General features: G+C 44.2%; 1 protein-coding gene across 2 annotated transcripts; it reads left to right on the forward strand.

The window, feature by feature from the left end:
* Positions 1 to 199: 199 nt before the first annotated feature.
* On the forward strand, positions 200 to 18893 carry rudhira. Of its 2 annotated transcripts, none has more exons than XM_017160483.3 (8): positions 200 to 1255; positions 6186 to 7320; positions 7375 to 7678; positions 7740 to 8673; positions 9114 to 9420; positions 9487 to 9728; positions 9792 to 9944; positions 12287 to 16453. In XM_017160483.3, exons 2-8 carry the CDS (start codon positions 6455 to 6457, stop codon positions 15523 to 15525), a joined length of 6045 nt encoding a protein of 2014 aa, XP_017015972.2. In that variant the 5' UTR covers positions 200 to 1255; positions 6186 to 6454; the 3' UTR covers positions 15526 to 16453. The 2 variants fall into 2 exon arrangements, with proteins under 2 accessions (XP_017015972.2, XP_070074462.1); XM_070218361.1 differs by lacking the exon at positions 12287 to 16453 and adding an exon at positions 17212 to 18893 and having other exon boundaries at positions 206 to 1255.
* Positions 18894 to 19303: the final 410 nt, after the last annotated feature.

Raw genomic sequence — 19303 nt, forward strand, 5'->3', positions numbered from 1 at the left:
GGGGGTTTGTGTCCTTGCTAAGTTGGACGGTCACACTCGGGAGGGTGTCGCGGCTAACATTAGTGATGGGAAAACATCGATGTTTAACAGAGTTGTAACAGAAAAAATGTAGATGGCGTGTTGGTATAACTAACATCTTAGCGATGGGCAAACATCGATATTTGCAAATGTCTCAATATCATCGGTGGGCCTGTCGACGTCCCACCACCTCTAGCCAGAAGAGAGACAAAAAACAGAGACAGAAACAGCGCAGCAACCAAAATAATAACAATTAATAATACTAAGTGTCCGCTAACGATATTACCCGAATAAAGGCAGGCGCTCGCTAGCAGTTTTTGACCAGCTAGCACTAGTTTTTTTTCCTTTTCGTTTTGGCAGCAGTCTCTCTTGGTTATTTTCTGTTTTTTTTTTCTGTTGCGACGCATAAATCGTCTTTAATCGATACACATATATATATATATATAAGTTAACGGGAGAGTACAACAACAACAAGGCCAGCGATTGCAGATTTAATGTCGCAGTTACTTTTTGTGCAGCAACAACAACAAACACAGTGGCAGTCGGCAGCACAACAGCAACAATAACAAAATCATAATCGAAAAACGACGAAAAAGAAGTAGAAAAAAATAAAACGTACGACGCAGCGCAGTCGTTGTGTCTGTATTGGTGCGTGTGCGTGTGTGTGTGTGAGTGCGAGTGAGCCAGCAATAGGGCTCTGCGTCGACGGCGGCAGCGGCAGAAGAAGAAGAAGCAGCAAAAAGTTCAGTTTTTTCAAACAAAACCCGAGCTCCGCAGTTGAGAACTTGCTGCGCGTTTCGAGGAGAGCTATTAATTAATTAGTAGAAGCCCAAAAATTAAGCACCCGCACTTGGAGGGCGTGGCAAAACAACAAAAAACCAGAAAATAAAGGGGGGCGGATAGAAAGAGAGGGGAAAAGCAAGACGCAGTTTGGAGACTTGACTTTTTTGTTGCTGCTGCTGCCGCCTGCAACAAACGAAGATAATAAAAAAGAGGAGCTCGAAAACAACAACAACAAGAAGAACACACCAAAAAGGAAATCAACAACAAAAGCTTGAGCAAGAGAGAGCGAGAGAGACATAGAGAGAGAGCGAGCAGCTAAAAACATATGATTTTTGTTTGTGTTGTTGTTTTTGCGCGCGCTCTGCGGAACGTGTGAGAAAAGTGGAACGAGCGAATGTGTTTCAGCTGCTGCTGATTCAGATTCAACCAACGAACAGCAACAACAACGCAAGTGGTAAGTTCTTCCTCTTCTCCTAGTTGTTGTTTTTGTTTGACGCGCAAAAAAAAAAAGGAAAACGAACAAACGAAAAGCCAAGAAAATCGTGTATATACATATATGAAAAATCAACCTCTATTTATGCAACTATTTGTTTATTGTTGCTCTGTCGAAATCACAGACGTGTAAATTGTGCAAACAAAGGCCAAGAATAGAGCGAGAAATAAGGGGGGAAGAGGCGAAGCAGTGAAAGGGAGAGAGAGCTGAAAATTTGTATTTGTACCACCAAGTATTTGCTGTTATTTAAATGTCAAAAGTAGTGGAAATTTTGTTTTGGCTGTGACGCGAAAAAAACAATATTTCAAAACACAAACAATGAAGGAAAAAAACACACAGATACACTCGCCTATATATGTATACAAGTGTGTGTATGTGCGCATTAGACGGGCAACAACAAAGCAGTGGAAACGAAACGAACTGATAGTGGAACACATTTGGGCACAGTGGTTCAAATTGAAATTTTATTGGGAAGATTTATATATTTTATAACATTTCGTTTTTAAAAATCTTAAAACAGGTTTTTTTTGTAGATCTTCAGTATTTTTTAAAAAGTTAAAAACTTTAATTATTTATTTAGTATATTAACATGTTAAATAAACATTCCACTGTGCGACGCTGCAGAGAGAGAGCAACAACAAAATTTCGTTGCAGCTGAGTTGCTGCAAATGCGTTTGTGTGTGCATTCAAGTGCATCTGGATGTGTGTTTGAGTTTTGTTTTCGTTTTCGGCTCTCTTCTCCATCTCTATCTCTCTCTCACTTGTGCTTTTCGACTTCTGTATATATTTTGATAATTGCTCTGCTTTTGGCTCTTTGTTTTCCAACTGTATTTAAAGGCAACAACAAAAACAAAAACAAATACAGCACCACTGGTCGTGTAATCAAAAAATAACAAAAATATTTGAATGACACAAATTGTTTTCGCTTCATTTACAAATTTAAAACGCACATTAAAAGTGACATTTTTCAATTGCCACCCCCAGTATCTTTTTGCTCTTCTTCTTCTCCGCCTCCCCTGGCCATTCTATGATTTTACCTAATAGAAATGTTTGCCAAAAAATCTGCCAATGTTTGGCCGAGTGGGTGGGTGTCATTGAAAATGAGCAGAAACACAAAAGCAGAGAAACAAAATATAAAAAAAGCGAAAATTGCATTCCGCCTGTCAGCACTACAGTGGGCTCTTTGTTCAGAACCACAAATTAATAGATTTAAAAAAAATTAATCTTGATATAAGGTTCCATTATGATCCCAGCAAAATATTGAAATACTACTAATTATCAATTTACAAAAATGTATAGTACGTCTTTTTTCAGATACTATTGTTTTTTTTTAATGATGAGATCTCCCTTACCTATAACATTACATTTCAGTTTTTTTAGTGCCACAGACGATAGTTCATCTCGAAAGAGTTCTACTGTGCCTATATGGCCTATAGGTTAGTTTTATCTACTCTAGACCAAGGGGTTCCTTTGTTCGCATCCAAGGACTGCCAAAGGTTGAGGGACGTGGTCGGGGACCCAGAAGCCTTATCATCTGATGAGGTGTACGGGGGCGTGTGCGACTGATATTTGTATTCCTCTTTAATCTGCTTCAATAGAAATTATTTCGCCCGTAATCTAGTGAAAATAATCAGCTGTGTGTGGGTTGATGAACTTGTGCTATATAGAATCTGTTTCACAGATACCTTATAAAGTAGCTATGTACGTGCAGCAAAGGGGAATAAAAATGCTAAAATTACCACATTTGAAAAACTTTTCTTTAAATTGACACGTAAAATGCACATATTTTTCTTGTACATTGCACATTCTAAATCTATATCCTATCATTTCGTGTGTGAACTAAAAGAAATTTTTGTTTTTGTACTGCAGGTATTTAATTTTTTTAGTTGCATTTAAGTTGCTGTTACTCACAGCCTAAAAAAACACGTTTTGATTACTAGAACTGATGAAATTGCATGTCTAATATCTAAACGGTGTGTGTTGGTATTTATAGTAACACCTGTTCGCGAATTGCAATCGTGTGCGAGTGAGCTATTGTTGGCTATCTTTGGGTATCGTAAAAGGAAACAAAGGAAAAAAGACTTGCTGAGATTTTGTCAAGTGGCTTTTGGCAATGGGCAGCATAAACAATGGGGCCCCCACCTAAAAAAAAAACATGCTCCCTCGTTTGGGGTTTCTCTTTTCCTTTTTGCATTCTCTTTCTGCATTTCTTTGGCCCGTTGAAATTGCATTGAGCCTGAGATTCGTTTATGCGGTGGCCGAGTTCCCGCTTGAACTTGCTCTGGAATTGATCGGGTGTCAAGGATTTGTGTAAACGAATGCGAGGGCAGGTACAGTTTTACTTCTAAAAAAGTAATCTTGACAAGTGAACATTTAAAAATTGAACATTTTGGAACGCAAATCGAAAAAGGTTTTACATGTTTCGATAATACATTTTTTTTTAAACTTTGCATTGACCCTAACTTTTATTACTCATACGTACTGTTGACTTCGATTAAAAATTTATTTTAATCTTAATGGCGTAGATTTTAACCAAACATTTGTTATTTTGCTCCACCTTTTTTACCAACTATTCCAACAAAATGAATAAATTGTTAATATATTTTTCTTTATTAATTCCAACTGGCATACGTGTCGTATGAGTAATATATTAGGTAACATTAGGACGATTAAACATCACCTAAATCTTAATCTTAATTAAAAGATTCTTAAATATGCATAATAAATTTTTAATGCCGATTTGTGTTTTAGAAGTTTGACTGTATTAACATTGAGGGGTCTTTCTCTTTCTCCCTCACAAAATTAATGCCGTTTGGATGCCTATTGCTGAACAAAGACAAATGCGTTACTTATGGTCGCCACGGGTGAGAGGGAGAGAGGAACAGCGAGGGGGCGGGAGACCATCTCTTTCTCGCACAAGTAGCCTCTGTGTGTGTGTGTGACATTGCTTGTTGCTATTACAGTTATTGTTTTTGTTTTTGTTGCGCGTGTGCCAAGCCAATTGAGGAATGCAGCGATGCAGCTGCTCTCTTCCCACCTCTACACCCCGCTTTGTGATACCGTTTTTTGGGGCTTAACCCTTAAGATCCCCCACCCCATCATCATACATATAAGAATGTTGTTTCGCTTGAGAATTTCGAGTACTTCAAAGTAATTTGGACCCCTTGCGAAAATCCTTTCTGGTATTTCGCAATTTTTACAAGCGTTTAATTGAATCATTACGCCTTTACAACACGACTTCGTGTCTTATCATTCGCCAATTCCAATACGGAATACTATATTTCATGTGCATATATATGAATATATATGTAGTGAATGTAATTACCTCATTTCTATCTATATGTGGCGAAATACTCGTTTAATCAATTGCCACCACACGTGGAAAAGTTTTGCAAACTGCATATACCCAGCAAATCGTTATTTGAGTAATCGTCTCTCGATAGGGATCGTTCACCCCCGCTGTCCTCTGAGCAGGTTGAATAATTAATGAATGACTGTAGTGGAGAAAGTCGAAAATTCAAAAGTATTTATTATGTTCTATAAAAACTAAAAAAAAAATTAAGTTGTGTAGGCCTTAAAAATTAGAGTTTTGGGTCCTATTCAGTTAAAATCATACAAATACATATTACAGCTAACATTAAAATTGATCAAAATATTGGTTTTATAACAATTAAAGTGTTAATTATAAAGGCCTAACAAATTCTTTAAAATATTATTCGCAGTTCTAAATTTTTTCGGGGTCATGTGGGTTAATAAGTTTTCCTTTTCTGGACAATTGTTGCAATATCGTCGTTTCCTCTTCTCTCTCAATTCCTTTTTCGATTCGCCAATTGGAATGGGGAGAAAGATCTTTGGCTTGGCTTAAACGGTTATTTCCAATAAATAGGGGAGACAGAGAGAAGAAGAAGAACAGCTTCTTTGTGTGGTGTTTGCATATTGCGTTTTGCTGGCGAAGCGGAACAGAAAACTAAAACTAGAAGCTAAAGCAAATGGCCTGATGATTTCTGCGTGACTTTGAGGTTTGTTGTTGGGGTTTGTGGAGCTTGTTTTGGTTTCGTGTTTGCAGTGTGAAAAAAACAACAACAAATATTGTTTTTTTCTTGATACGTTCAATTTGTAAGCGTATTTTGTTGTTGTTTTATTGCACTTAATTTGCGCCCCATGGAATTGAAATTGACAAAAGCGAAGGGGGGGACAAAAAGTAACCGAAAAAGTAAAATTAAAATAAAAGCAAGGCGTAGAGCGAAAAATACACGTAATGCGCTAATAAATTGGTAACAAGAGAGCGAAAAGGTGAAGGGGGTGGTGCAGGAGGTGGCAGTGGGTGGTGGGAGGTGGCTCTGTCCAAAGATTAAAGCATTTTGATTGAGACAAAGGGAAAACGGAACGAAATGGAATGACCAAAAGAAACTATGAAATTAGGGTGGACTTTAATTCGATGTTCAATCTACGGGGTTCTTTATCATATCACGCATACGACATGTTGCCATACATTTATTTATTTTATTAATGTTAATAAAAATAATCTGGAATACATGTCATATGATGATTCTATCTTTAAAATGTTAAATCAAGCTTATATCTTATTATTGCCTTTACAACCAGTTTTAAGGTGAATTTCAAGTTGTTTTACTTTAGCTGTGTTGTGCAATGAGTCAACGCACATAATAAATAATAATGACATGCAGAAAAGACAACAAAAGGCTAAGGCAACTATCATCAAGAGATCTTTAAACTATGTACACACAAGTTAATTTTCCACACATTCGGTCAAAGGTCTCTTGTCCGCCAGCTTGGGTTCACCCTAAAGAGAGTGATGGGAGCGGGGGGAGCTGCATAAGTGAGAGAGTGTTCAATTTGTTTATTTATTGTTTTTGCTTTCTATTTGCAGTTGACAACAAGAGAGAGCCAACGAGAGACAGAGAGCGAGAGAGTGAGCGGGAGCGAAAGAGCAGGGGAAAGCAAGAACCGATCAGACGCAGTGTCTCCAGTAGCATATACCCACTGCCCACTGCCAGCCCCACCCCGCCCCTCTGTCCACTGACCAGTCCAGTGTGGAGGCACTGCATCATTGGCAGCAGCTGTGGTAGCAGCTAGAAGAGGAGGAGCGATTCCAGGAGCGGCCATCTCCCCCCCTCCCGCAGCCGTCGTCGTCGCATCATGTCCGCGGATTCGCCACGCCGCCATCCCTCAGGCGTGGTCGGTTCCGGTTTGGGCTCCACATCCGGATCCATTTCCGGTTCCGGCTCCGCTGGAGGCAGCAGCAAATCCGGCACCGCCGTACCCGCCATTGTGCCACCGCAAACAGTCTCGGATCGCTCGATTCTCGACTCGGCCATTGGCTTCATCAACGATGTGACTTTGGCCAACCAGCCGGTGCAGGATCCCAAGGACACCATCACCTGGGCCCGCTTCGAAACGTGTGCGGATGTCAGCGATCCGCGTTTCGGTGACGACTGGGAACTGGAGGGCAATGCGGCGCCGCCACTGCTCCTCATCCTCGGCTACGGCCTGGGCGTCCAGGTGTGGGCCATCCCAGCGAATGGCGAAGCGGTTGAGGTGCTATCCTGGCGTCACGGCGTCGTCACTGCCCTCCGGGTGCTGCCCACGCCGGCCACGGCCGCCGCTCTGGACGAGAATGGCCGGGCGGACGAGCCGGTGGATGCCTTTGCCGAGAAGCGTCCCCTGGTGGCGTTCGTCGATGGAGGCAGTGCAGCGGCGAGTGGTTTACTTTCCGGCAATCCAGGATTGGGTTTGGGCGGAGGCGGCGGTGGCGGTGGAATCCCCACAGTTGGCGGATCCGTTGGAGGAGCTGGCGTTTCGGCTGCCGCCCAATTCAGTGCCGTGAACTTCATGTCCCTCAAAACGGGCGTCCAGGTGAAGACGATCAAGTTCAAGAACGCCGTGCTGGACATTCAGGCCAATCGATCGGCGGTGGTCATCACGTTCCACGAACGGATCGCCGTCTTCGATGCGCGAACGCTGGAGGACCGCCTCACCATCACCACCTGCTATCCCAGTCCGGGGTGAGTGAAGCTAGAAGCTTTTAATTCTTTAAATATAACTTTTTTTCTTGACAGGATCAATCCCAATCCCATTGCTTTGGGACCGCGCTGGCTGGCCTATGCGGAGCACAAGTTGCTGCACTCCAAGCGCAGCGGCGGCGGCTGCGATGGCGAGGGCGTTCCCAGCTACACGGCCACCGTGCTCAATGCGGCCAAATCTTTGGGCAAGGGTCTGCGGGAGCTGGGCGAGCAGGTGGCCGCCGGACTGACGGGCACCACCGCCGGCAGCGCCGGCAGCTCCAAGAGCAGCAGCTTCGACTCGGCCAGCGGCGGTCCGGATGCCAAGCAATCGGGTGTGGTCACCATTATCGATGTGAAGGTGAGTTAAAGCGCTGAAATTCCCTCTTTGGATCCCAAAACTCATCTAATTCCTATTACAGCATCCTGTTAAGGACTACAGTCCCACGTCGGGCACTCCGCTGAGCTCCACGGGCGGCTCGCAGGGCGGCGGCGATCCCATCGTTGCCCACTTTGTGGCCCACAGCGAGGCTCTGGTGGCCCTGGAGTTTGACAGCTCCGGCATGCTGCTCCTGACCGCCGATCGGCGGGGCCACGACTTCCATGTGTTCCGCATTCAGCCGCATCCCGTTGGCCCCAGCCTGGCCGCCGTCCACCATCTGTACGTGCTGCATCGCGGCGATACGAGCGCCAAGGTGCAGCACATCGCCTTCTCGCTGGACTCGCGCTGGGCTGCCGTGTCCACGCTGCGCGGCACCACCCACGTCTTCCCCATCACGCCCTACGGCGGCGCCATGGGCGTTCGCACGCACACCTCGCTGCATGTGGTCAACAAGCTGTCGCGCTTCCATCGCAGTGCCGGTTTGGGCGCCGACGGGCGCTCCAGTTCGCCCATTTCGCACTCGGAGAGCACGACGTTTGTGCAGTCGCTGCAGCCGTATCACAATCCCACCCTGCCGCCGTATCCGCGGCCGTCGGTGGTGCAGCCACTGGCCCAGCTGCGTCAGCCCTTCACGCTCGGCTCGCCGCCAGGATCGGCGGGCCTGGGCGGTGGTGGTGGCGTGGGCGGCGGCGGTGGCATGAGCAGCGGAGTGAGTTCCGTTGGCCACGGAGGCGTTGGCGTGGGCAGCAGCAGCCAAAGGCAGCGACAGCGGCTCTCCTCGCTGTCCGATGACAGCGGGAAACCACTGAGCGTCTGCTCCATTTTCGCCAAATCGCGCTCCTGGCTGCTGGAGCCACCGATGGCGACACGAGAGCAGCCGCATCGCGTCCAGCGCAAGGCGGTGGACTCGCTCTTCGTGATGGCCGGACACGGGGCGCTCATCCAGTACGATCTGGACACAAAGCTAGCCTCACGTGAGTTACTCCTTAGAGCTTTTATTATACCCGTTACGCGTAGAGTCCGTCTGTCCGTCCGTATGAACGCTGAGATCTCGGAAACTACAAAAGCTAGAAGGTTGAGATTTTCCACACATATTCTTGGGCTTGCTACGCAGCGCAAGTTTATTTCAGCCGAGCGCCACGCCCCCTCTAACGCCCACAATCATCCACTAACGATCTTTAAAGATTTCCGAAAAGTATAAATGCAATTTTGTTGTATATATTTATACCTATCGAAATGTAGAAGACATTTTTCAAATCGGACCATTCATTAAAAAGTTATACCCAATCAAAAATGTTATATATCCATCTCCCTCGCACTCCCTTTGGCCGAGTGACGGGTATTAGATAGTCGGGACACCAACCCGACTATAGCGTTCTCTTTTGTTTATATACTAAATATCGAAACGTTGCAGATGTTGCCAAAGAGAAGATTTGTGATGACACGCCCATCGAGCTGGAGGTGGAGGCCCGCGCCCAGTGGAATCTGGGGCGGCGCAAGGATGGATCTCAAGAAATCGCACCACCGCTGACGCTGGACAACTGGCTGATCAAGGATCGCCATGGCAGCCTGCTGCAGGACAGCACCCATCATTTCGACGAGCCGGACGAGCGGGCCGAGAGCTGGCTGGCGCAGGTGGAGATCATCACGCACGCGGGTCCGCACCGCCGGCTGTGGATGGGTCCGCAGTTTGTCTTCAAGAACTACAATACGCCCAGCGGGTGAGGGAGGATCTATAGCTTAGATATTTCTTATAGTTTATAACGAATTTATCTTTCCCCTTCCAGTTCAAATCTGAACCATGTCGATGCAGAGGCGGTGGAGATTGGCGTCACCAAGACGACGACCACCACGCTGCCCTCGACGGCAGCCGCTTCGTCGGTTTTGGGAGGCGGCAAGGATCGCTCCAGTCCGCTGAACATGCCGCTGAATGCAGCCACTTCGGTGGGAGGATCGGGCATCGGCAGCTCAGCGGTGACGGGACGCAGCGGTGCCGGAGTACCGGTTCTAATCGAATCCGGATCATACAGTAAGAATACGATATAGATATAGCTACTTGATCTAACTAGAGTTTTGTATGCAACAAAAATAGGCAGCATTGAGCAGAGTCCCAAGTTAATGGATCGCTTCCGGCATGGTCACCTGGATTCGGACTACGGCCATGGCGACACTCGTCTTAAGGAGGATCTGGCGGATGCCATGCGAGAGTCCCCATCCACGGCGGCGGCGCGACGTGAGACTTCGGGTGAGTGGCTACTTAATCGTTATCCCTCAATCGTCCTGGATAGATGTACACATAAATATCGCATGTTGTGCAAGACAAGATTGGAATGCTAACCGATGATCCTGGGTTGAGTGGCTTGCTGGTGTGGTTCTGGACGGGATTAGCGTTCCGTTTTGACCATGCCAGCGAGTGGATACCCGGAATCAAAGGCATCCTCCTTGATCGTTAGCCGATTCTCGATGTCTTCACAAGTCTGTTTATTAATTGTCTACGATCTATACAAACGTTTTATGTTTTTTTTGTTTTTTAAATATTTATATATATATATTCTTACGTTTTTTATTTCGAACGCTTTCAAAATGAAAATGTTTAATTCAAAATATTTTTGGTGGTCAAACAAAAGAAGAAAAAAAAAGATGTGTATTTTAATATATTGATTATAAAACACCACGAAATTGGCATTGGTTGTTGGTTGTTGATAATGATGATGAACTATGATGATGATATTATGCTGATGATGATGATGTTATAGCCATCCCCTCCCACCTCTCACCCTGCATGATCCTCTTACTCAACTCTCTCATATCACTAAGCTTTCTCCTCATTCCTCATCCATTTACATATCTCCCTTTCTCTATATATATGTGTGTGTGTGAGCGTGTGTATTCAATGGTGTAAGTGTGTTGGTGTTTTTTTATATCCTTAGTTGTTGAAATTTTTATTTTTCCAGCCGGAACACAAAAATCGCTTATGCAAATTAACAATGAACTTTTCTTTGGTGTTTTCGTTTAGCCGTAAAATGAGATACAACTAAAATTAATCTATTTCAATTTTAATGACAACTAAATTTAAGCTAACAACATTTTTGTCACAGCAGAGTCCCCTATCCAAAAGAAAAACCCACCAATACTACCTACCTCCAAAAGAATTCTTCGGCAAGACATTATATTTACACATCTACTTTTAACACTTCTTTGCCCCATTGGTCGCTGTTAATCCTGTCGTGCACTTAACCCCCTGGGATGAGATCGGACTGATCGGATTAATGTATTTACATTTAATCCCGATCCTGTCTGATTTCCCCTACTGAAAAAAAATTAAACAAAATTGCCTCTACAGCTTTTCTTACCACGAAGCAGCACAGCAAATCATTTATCAAACTCACCATACTTTTGATCTTTTCCGCACTTTTTATACTTTTTGGACACCTCTTATTACATTTAACCCTTATCATTATTATTTTTCAGTTCAGTATTTCAAACTATTTTTTAAAATTGTCTACCATTGTTTTGCTTTTTCACCACACATCCTTTCACCATAAATTTCGCGTTCTCTTCACCACGTTTTGTGTAATTTGCACCTCGATTCTTGAATCTTTCACCACATGGTTGCATTTTAATCACCTCTATGCACTTTTCACCTCGGTGCTTCGCCGCTTCCTCTTCTTCTTCTTCTGCTTCACTCCTTTTACGGTTGCCCCTTTTCGTCCTTGTCTCTTGTGATTCGTTTAATACACTTTTGATTTTTATATTCGTTTGCTAAAAATGACGAAAGGAAATTTGTGAACCAAAAGTTTCATTGCACGTGCGAGTGAGAAAGCCATAGACTGATTGGGGGCGAGTGAGATGGAGAGAGAGGAAGAAAGCGAGGGAGGGAGAGAGAGAGAGAGAGAGAACGGTTGAGAGGAGAAAGCACATTAATCTACATGAATCTTTTAATAAAAAGCCAAAGCCATAAAAATTTCGAAACCGCAATTCAAAATTCACGATAAAACAATATTCCAGTTTCTTTATTATTTCCCAAAAAAAAATCAATGTCACGCTATTTTCTTAACTTTAATTTAATTTAATTCTTTTCGTTTTCACACTAAAACAAAAATCAAAAAATTCCAAATAAAACAAAACTGACAGATATTTTCGTTTTTCATTTCTTTTAATTTGCCCAAAACAAATATATATATTTACAAAGTTATACTTTTCTGTTCCACGTTCGATTTTCCTTTTTGTTTTGAGTGTTTTCCGCTTCCTTTTCGATCGATCAACTGCTCGAAAAAATACCAATATTCATAATATTTCACTGCCAATAAATAAAAACCAAGCTTAGCTAAAATATTCAAGAAAAAAAAATAAGAAATATATGCAACAAATAGAAAATAACGCTAAAATGTATTTTCCAATTAAACATTTTCAAAACTTCGAATCAATTTCGAAATCAAAATTCGCCTTTGGCTTTTTGTTTTCTGTTTCCTGTACGAACCCAAAATGCGCTTTTCTCATAATTTGTTTTCTCTTCTATTTCTCTTTTTTTCTCCGCTCTGTATTCTGTGTATCCTGTGTGCCCCACCGTTGTTGCCCCGCCCGCAGCTGCCTCCGCAGATCCCGCAGCTCCGCCTCCGTGTGGCGATCAGCACCACCTGGCCACCGGTTCCTCGCCATCGCCAGCGGATCTCCTGGCCGCCGGCGGCGGCGGAAGTTCGTCCTCGAATTGTGATAATGCCTGCTATTACGATGCCCTCGCCGAGCACGAGAGTCTCAACGATCTGGACGAGGTGGCCGAGGATCATCATCCGGATACGGATACGCATTTGCACTCGATGGATTCCATCAACGCCCTGGCCTCCGTTCTGCCCAACATCTGCAGCTATTCGCGCGTGGAGAAGATGGTCAATCCGCTGGGCACCGTAACGGATCTAAATGCGGGAATCTCCGGTGAACTACAGACGGATATGCTGGACGAGGTGGTGGGCCAACTGGCGGCCGAGGAGACGGTGATCCATGAGAATTGCGACGAGGCTCTCTTCCGGCCGGTGGTGGCCATCTTTTGCAGTGATCCCGTCGAGCGGCAGAAGCTCCTGCAGAAAAAGGATCCCCAGACGGACGAGGCTATGGCTGCGGAATTGGAACTGCAGCAGGCCAGTTGCCAACCGCCTGTGGTGCTGGTTAACAAGCTGATTGTACCGGTGATTGCCAAGGAGGTGGACGAGGTGCTCGTCCAGAAGGAGAAGCAAAAGTCGCAGAAGTCGCAAAAGGCGCAACAGCAGCAGCAACAGAAGAACCTACGATCCTTGGCAGCTGCCGAGGATGCGGCGCAGGCGCAGAGATTCGCGGAGCTTTCGCATCTCAACAAGCCGAAAAGTAACACCAATAACAACAATAAAACTGCCAGCCAGAAGAGTGGTAGTGGCACCTCCGAGGATGAGGCCACCAATGCCACGATCGCAAAATCAGCGAAGAAGGCCAAGAGTAACAAGCAAAAGACCAGAAAGCCAGAGCAGGAGAAGATCGTAAAGGAGAAGGAGGAGGTTATGAAGGAGGTGGAAATCCAAGAGGAGGAGCAGCTCTCCGAAGCGGAATCCGATCATGCAGACAGTCTGTTGGCCAACAAGAGCAGCATTGCGGCCGTTATGGTGAGCAGTGCCAGTGCCCAGGGATTGAGTCTGCATGTGGAGATGAGTGCGCCGGATGCCCAGGATGAGGATGAGGAGGAAGAGGAAGAGAAAGAGGAGCGGGATACCGAGGAGGAGCCTCCAAAGGCGGCCAAAAAGAAGCAACAGCCAGGAGGAGCAGTAGCCACCATGACAATCGACAAGGAAAAGGAGAAGACCAAGGAAAAGGAGCTAAAGCTAAAGGAGAAAGAGAAGGAGAAGGAGAAAGAGAAAGAAAGGGAAGCAAAGCTCAAGGAGAAAGAAAAAGAAGAAAGGCTGAAGCTCAAGGAAAGAGAAGAAAGAGAAAAGAAAGAAAGAGAACGGGAAGAAAATCTAAAGGAGGAAAAGATCAAGGAGAAACAAAGGGAAGAAAAGCTGAAGGAGGAGAAGGAAAGGGAAGAAAGGATCAAAGAAAAGGAAAGGCAAGAAAAAATCAAGGAAAAGGAAAGAGAAGAAAGAATCAAGGAAAAAGAGCGCGAAGAGAAGCTTAAGGAGAAGCAGCGTGAAGAAAAGCTCAAGGAAGAAAAGATCAAGGAGAAGGAACGGGAAGAAAAATTAAAGGAAAAGGAAAGAGCTGAAAAGATCAAGGAGAAGGAACGGGAAGAGAAACTCAAGGAGAAGGAAAGGGAAGAAAAGATCAAGAAAGAAAGGGAAGAGAGACAGAAGGAAAAGGAGAGAGAAGAGAAGCTCAAGGAGAAAGAAAGGCAAGAGAAGCTCAGAGAGAAAGAGCGTGAAGAGAAGCTCAAGAAGGAAATGGAAGAGAAGCAAAAGGAAAGGGAAAGAGAGGAGAAGCTCAAGGAGAAAGAGAAAGCCGAGAAGCTCAAGGAGCTTGAAAGAGAGGCCAAGCTTAAGGAGAAGGAAAGAGAGGCCAAGCTCAAGGAGAAGGCGGAGAAAGAGAAAGTGAAGGAGAAGGAAAAGACCCTCGAATCCCCCCTCCCGGCAGCGGTGACCAGTCCCTGGAGAAGAGTAGCCGACGAAACTCCAACCAAGCTGCCCGCCGTTCAGGATTACCCCAGCCTGGGCAAGAAGCCCGCCAAGGCGAGTCCCGAAAAGAAGCGGGATGAGAAGCTGCTGCCGGGTCTCACCACTCCCCCGAAGGAGGAGGTCAAGGACACCTTCGAGGACTTCCTGAGCGGCCTGAAGCCACTGGAGGCCCTGCCACCGCTTCCAGCTCTCGAACCCCTCGAGGTCAAGGACGATTCGAAGAAGGAAACCTTGAGCCTGATCAATTTCGAGAGTCCGCTGCAGGAGAAGTCGGCGATCCCGCGAAATATATCCCCACCACCGCGCGGCTTCACCGAACAAAATCTGATCCTGGCCCTCTGCGGTTCCCTGCACTACGAAAACGAACAGGAGCGCGTAAGGGAAGCAGATCTGGAGGTGGTAGCCACACCAGAACCGGCGTACATTACCCTGGATACGCTGTCCCTGCAGAAGTCCACCTCCACATCGAATAACTCCTCGGGTTCCGAGGAGATTGTCATCATGGAGGAGCCCGTCAAGAAGCTGAGCAAGAAGCACAAGCGACTGAAGCAACTCCAGTTGCAGCAGCAGCAAAGGGAGCGGGAAAGGGAGCCCGACGACGAGGAGCTGCGTCCTCTGATCAGCATCAGCATGTGCGATTCGCAGCTGGAACAGCCTGCCAGGTCAGCTGCCGACGAGGATGAGGCAGGCGATGTTGAGGAGACGGAGCCCGAACCCGAACCCCAACCTGAATCACTGCCCGAGGATCTGCTGCACTTTGGCAGCAGTGGCGTGGCCACCAATGCCACCAGCGAGGACAGCGAAGGACCCGTGCCCGCCACCACATCCGATGACAACGTGGTCTACGGCAATGCCGCCGCCGCACCGCCGCACAAGCTCAAGACCAAGAAGCTGGAGCACAAGATCAATCTGATAGCGGCCATCGAGGCGGCCACCTCCTCGTCCACGTCCTCGGCGGAGGAGAGCAGTGTGGAGACGACGGTTCATCCGGCGGATTCGACGGGTCTGGGTTTGGGTTTGCAATCCCATTCGCCCGGCGGAGGAACTAGTTCTGGTAACCTGACCACGGGTGCTGCTGCTGCCACGACTGCTGCTCTAAATGCTGCCGGCGGCGGCGGAGGAGGCGTTACCTCCGTGGGCGTGGCCAGCCCGCCGAGTGCCACAAAGAAGAAGACGAAGCGACGCAAGAGATAAGAATTAGCGATTTGTTTGCTGTGTGTCTTTAGCCTGGTGGTGCTGTGGCATCTGTACGCCAATCGGCAGGACGGAGCACCCACTGCCCATGCGCTCCAGCAGCAGCAGCAGCAGCCGGAGGATCATGGAGTATCGGAGCAGCCAGGACAACCTGCTGACAGCCAGAACAATCGCATCCTGAAGCAGGAGGAAGCTGATCAGAAGGTGAAGTAGGACAGCAGCAAACGAGCAACAGCAATTCGAAATCCATGGACAACCAATGGAAAACAACCACGACAGAAGATGACTCTAGATTCTTAATTTTTAGCTGTGTGCAAGAAGTAAATCATTTCAGTAACCAACCACAAACCACAAAAACCAACAAAAAAAAAAACAACAAAACAAAAAACAAAACTCTGCAAAAAAAATTGTGATTTATCGAAAAGAAAAACAAAAAGTTAGTTATAATGCATTAATTTAAAGCGAAAAAACAAACAAAAACAAAAACAAAACGACTGTAGCTGTTCGTTTAGACAAAAAACATACATATAAACAAATGAAAGGAAAAGCGACAAAAAATATTTAAATACTAACCGATTTTTAAGTGCAAAGTTATATTGTTAGCTATACATTTCTAGAAAATATGAATACAACAGAACCTATATATAAACGACACCCATTTATATATATATATATATATTACAATATATAAATATTTGAAAGAAAGTGGCCTAAACGTAAGCACACAGATAATGTATCAACTAATGCTCTCAAATTGTACATAAAAGGCGCCCGAAAATTCGCTCAGTGCGGAAATCGAAATTTGTAAAATTGAAATCCTGCCCCCTAGCTTACACACAAACACACACATATGCAGCTAAAGCTTGCAGGACACACAGTTGGAAGTTAATGGTTAAATAAATACGCAACCCCAATTTTATCCATAGAACGATTCTCCCAAGAAAACACACACACTTTCCTGCCCAAAATCCAACTGAGTGTAACCTATTGCAAAGCATCTGATGACTAAACCACACTGATTATAATTATAGTACTAACTGTCCAATGTCACAATTGTTTGAATTCGTTTTTAGGCTTTGCTTTCGTTAAGTTTTCTCCATACTCGTTCAGGTTTCCTCTAGTTTCTCCCACACTCAAGCTCAAGGTCTCCTTTCTTAAAATTTTTTATTATTTTTTTTTGTTTCTTTGTTAATTTATTACACTTTTTAGAAATTGTCTCTTGTGTATGTGTTTTTTTCTATTTAAAAGATTGTAAAAAGTGAGGAAATCAATTGTTTTCTGTATATATATGTATATCGTATAAAAATTATATCTAACTCGCAGTATTTATGATTTACGTTTGAGAGATGGATGAAAAAAAAGGAGGCAAGGAAATCGCTAAACACTAAAATTTAATTTAATTAAATGATGTATGATTAAATAAATGCAATTTTAGTTAAAACAACAAAGCTGGCTAAAAAGTGTTCTTACTGGGTTTTTGGATCTTTAATATGCAAAATGGTTTCATTGGGATCTTCAAAATTTAATGAATATGAATTATTCAATTAATTATATTGTAAGGGACTAAAGCAATAATATTTCGCAATTAAAAACTCTAAAATATTTCAATAATTTCAAAGTGAAATTTAGACCTATAGATAAATGTTTATAACTATATGACTAACTATATTTTGTTTTTTTTCTTAGGCACCTATTTTACCACGGATCAGCTGGATGGCTTGGCCCACAACAACAACAACAACATCAACAACAACATAATCCCAACCAAAGGCAACACGATGAATCCCAATGCGATGCCGAACAACAAGGGCCAACAGAAGCCGGAGGTCACAGATGCCGGGGACTATCCCATTCGCCATTCGTTCGGCGATCACGGCGAACTCTCGACGGTGGTCAACATCGAGGTGTTCGACGATCAGTTGAGCCTGAGCAGCATCAGCACCAACAGTCGCCTCTCGCTGGAGGGACCGCCGTCGCAATCGTCGCCTCCACTCAGCCTGACCAACGGCCAACTGATGGACACCAATCTGATGCACTTCAGCGAGAGTGCGACTGCCACTGGAGTGCCGCAGAGAGGCGGCGGCGGTGGTGGAGGAGCCCGTTTCGAGGTGGATAGAGAGGACGATGACGACGAGGAGGCGGAGGAGGATGAGCGGGAGGATCGCCAACTGGGCCGGCGGAATTTGTGAGAGTTAATGCAGAGGGCGGGCCTCCTGGGCGGCCAGCTCCAGTTGCGACGCATCTGCGCCCAGCTCTTCAGTCCGCGCGCCGTCGAGGATCCCTAGACTTAGCTTTTGGTGCTTGCTCTACCCATTCTCTGTATCTGTATCTCCATGGGCCTCTGCCTCGGTATTCGTATCTGTATCTGTGTCTCTGACGAGCTATTGTAGTTTAATTTTGTCTGTTTTGTTAAGTCCAAGTAGTCGATAGTTGATATCCGGAAGCGTTCCTGCAGCCATCTTTTTTTGATTTTTACAAAACCACACAAAGCCCCGCCCTTGAAAAAAAAAAACTAAAATGTGAAATGCCAATGCAATAAAAAAGTAAACAAATTCGTGTGAAAAGATATATAAGCATAAGAAATAGATCAGATCAGACCTCAGCTGAATGCCGTGATATTTAAAATAAAATTATAAAAAAAAAAAAAACAAAGTAAATGAAAGAGGAGCGTAGAACGAACGAGAGGCGAAATACAATACAATATTAAAAATATATATATATATATCTAGAGATCGAAAGGCGCATAAAGCAAACACAATGAACCACAAAATATGAAATATGTAATAGCATAGAAACTCCATCTACTTACCCTAGACTAAAGAAGAAAAAGCTCCTTAAGCCCAAATTCGAGAAAGTTTTCACCTTCTTTCGATTTGATTATTTTTCCAATTTTTTTGTACCTTAATTAAGTAGGAATTTAGTTTTGTATACTTTTCTATGTAAACCAATGAAGTCCAGTTCAATGGGAATGATTTAATATTAAACAATTATTATGTGTACACAGACCTCCTCTCCCACAGTTGTGAAATCCCCTAACATTTAGCTACCTGTAAAGCTAACGAATTCCAAGTCTTAATTCTGCCTTCAGCATTCACACTTTTGTTAGTTCTTCGATTCTAAAGCAAGAATTCATTCCAAAATACGAAATCAAAAGCTCACACGCAAACCTTAACGTAGAATCAGTAATGAAGTTGCCGAAATAGATGAGAAAAATGAAACATATCCATTTACAGATATAAATACTAATTATAGTATAAATATTATTCCCACATTGGTGCATTATCGACATCCCAAAACAAAAGTCTTAAGAAAACAGTTCAAACTTCATGGCGAAACATGCATAAATATATATTTTTATAAACGTTGAACGATGATCTACACATTTATATATTATAGATGAGCATACTGAAAAATCCCATCCCGAAAATAATCAAAAATCAATCACAGATAAGCAATGAGAATTTGCTCTCATTGCCGCTTCCTGTTTCCACCTAAGAAAAATATGAAAGAAAAGAAAACTGAGGTCGCTGAAAATAATCATAGATAAAAAACATACACACACACGCATACTGCTGGCCAGGTTGAGGTTGTGGATATAGAAGATTGAAGATTTTATATAACAGAAGCGAGGATGGAAGATTTATATGGAAGGAGAAACAGACATAAACATATTTTTTATACTTGCAACTATCGTCTTCACTTTGTGTTTCGATTTTCAAAACGTTTTTAGCCAACTAAGTCTACGGATATGACTTCGCATATATACCTATATATATAC

This window comes from Drosophila takahashii, chromosome X (assembly GCF_030179915.1).
Source record: "Drosophila takahashii strain IR98-3 E-12201 chromosome X, DtakHiC1v2, whole genome shotgun sequence".
Taxonomy (NCBI): Eukaryota; Metazoa; Arthropoda; class Insecta; order Diptera; family Drosophilidae; genus Drosophila; species Drosophila takahashii.

Bases quoted from the DNA above. Each gene is read 5' to 3' on its own strand.
- rudhira (XM_017160483.3), top strand. From the start codon at position 6,455: ATGTCCGCGGATTCGCCACGCCGCCATCCCTCAGGCGTGGTCGGTTCC. The intron at 7,679-7,739 runs GTGAGTTAAAGC...TTCCTATTACAG, and splicing joins TCACCATTATCGATGTGAAG to CATCCTGTTAAGGACTACAG. The intron at 8,674-9,113 runs GTGAGTTACTCC...GAAACGTTGCAG, and splicing joins GGACACAAAGCTAGCCTCAC to ATGTTGCCAAAGAGAAGATT.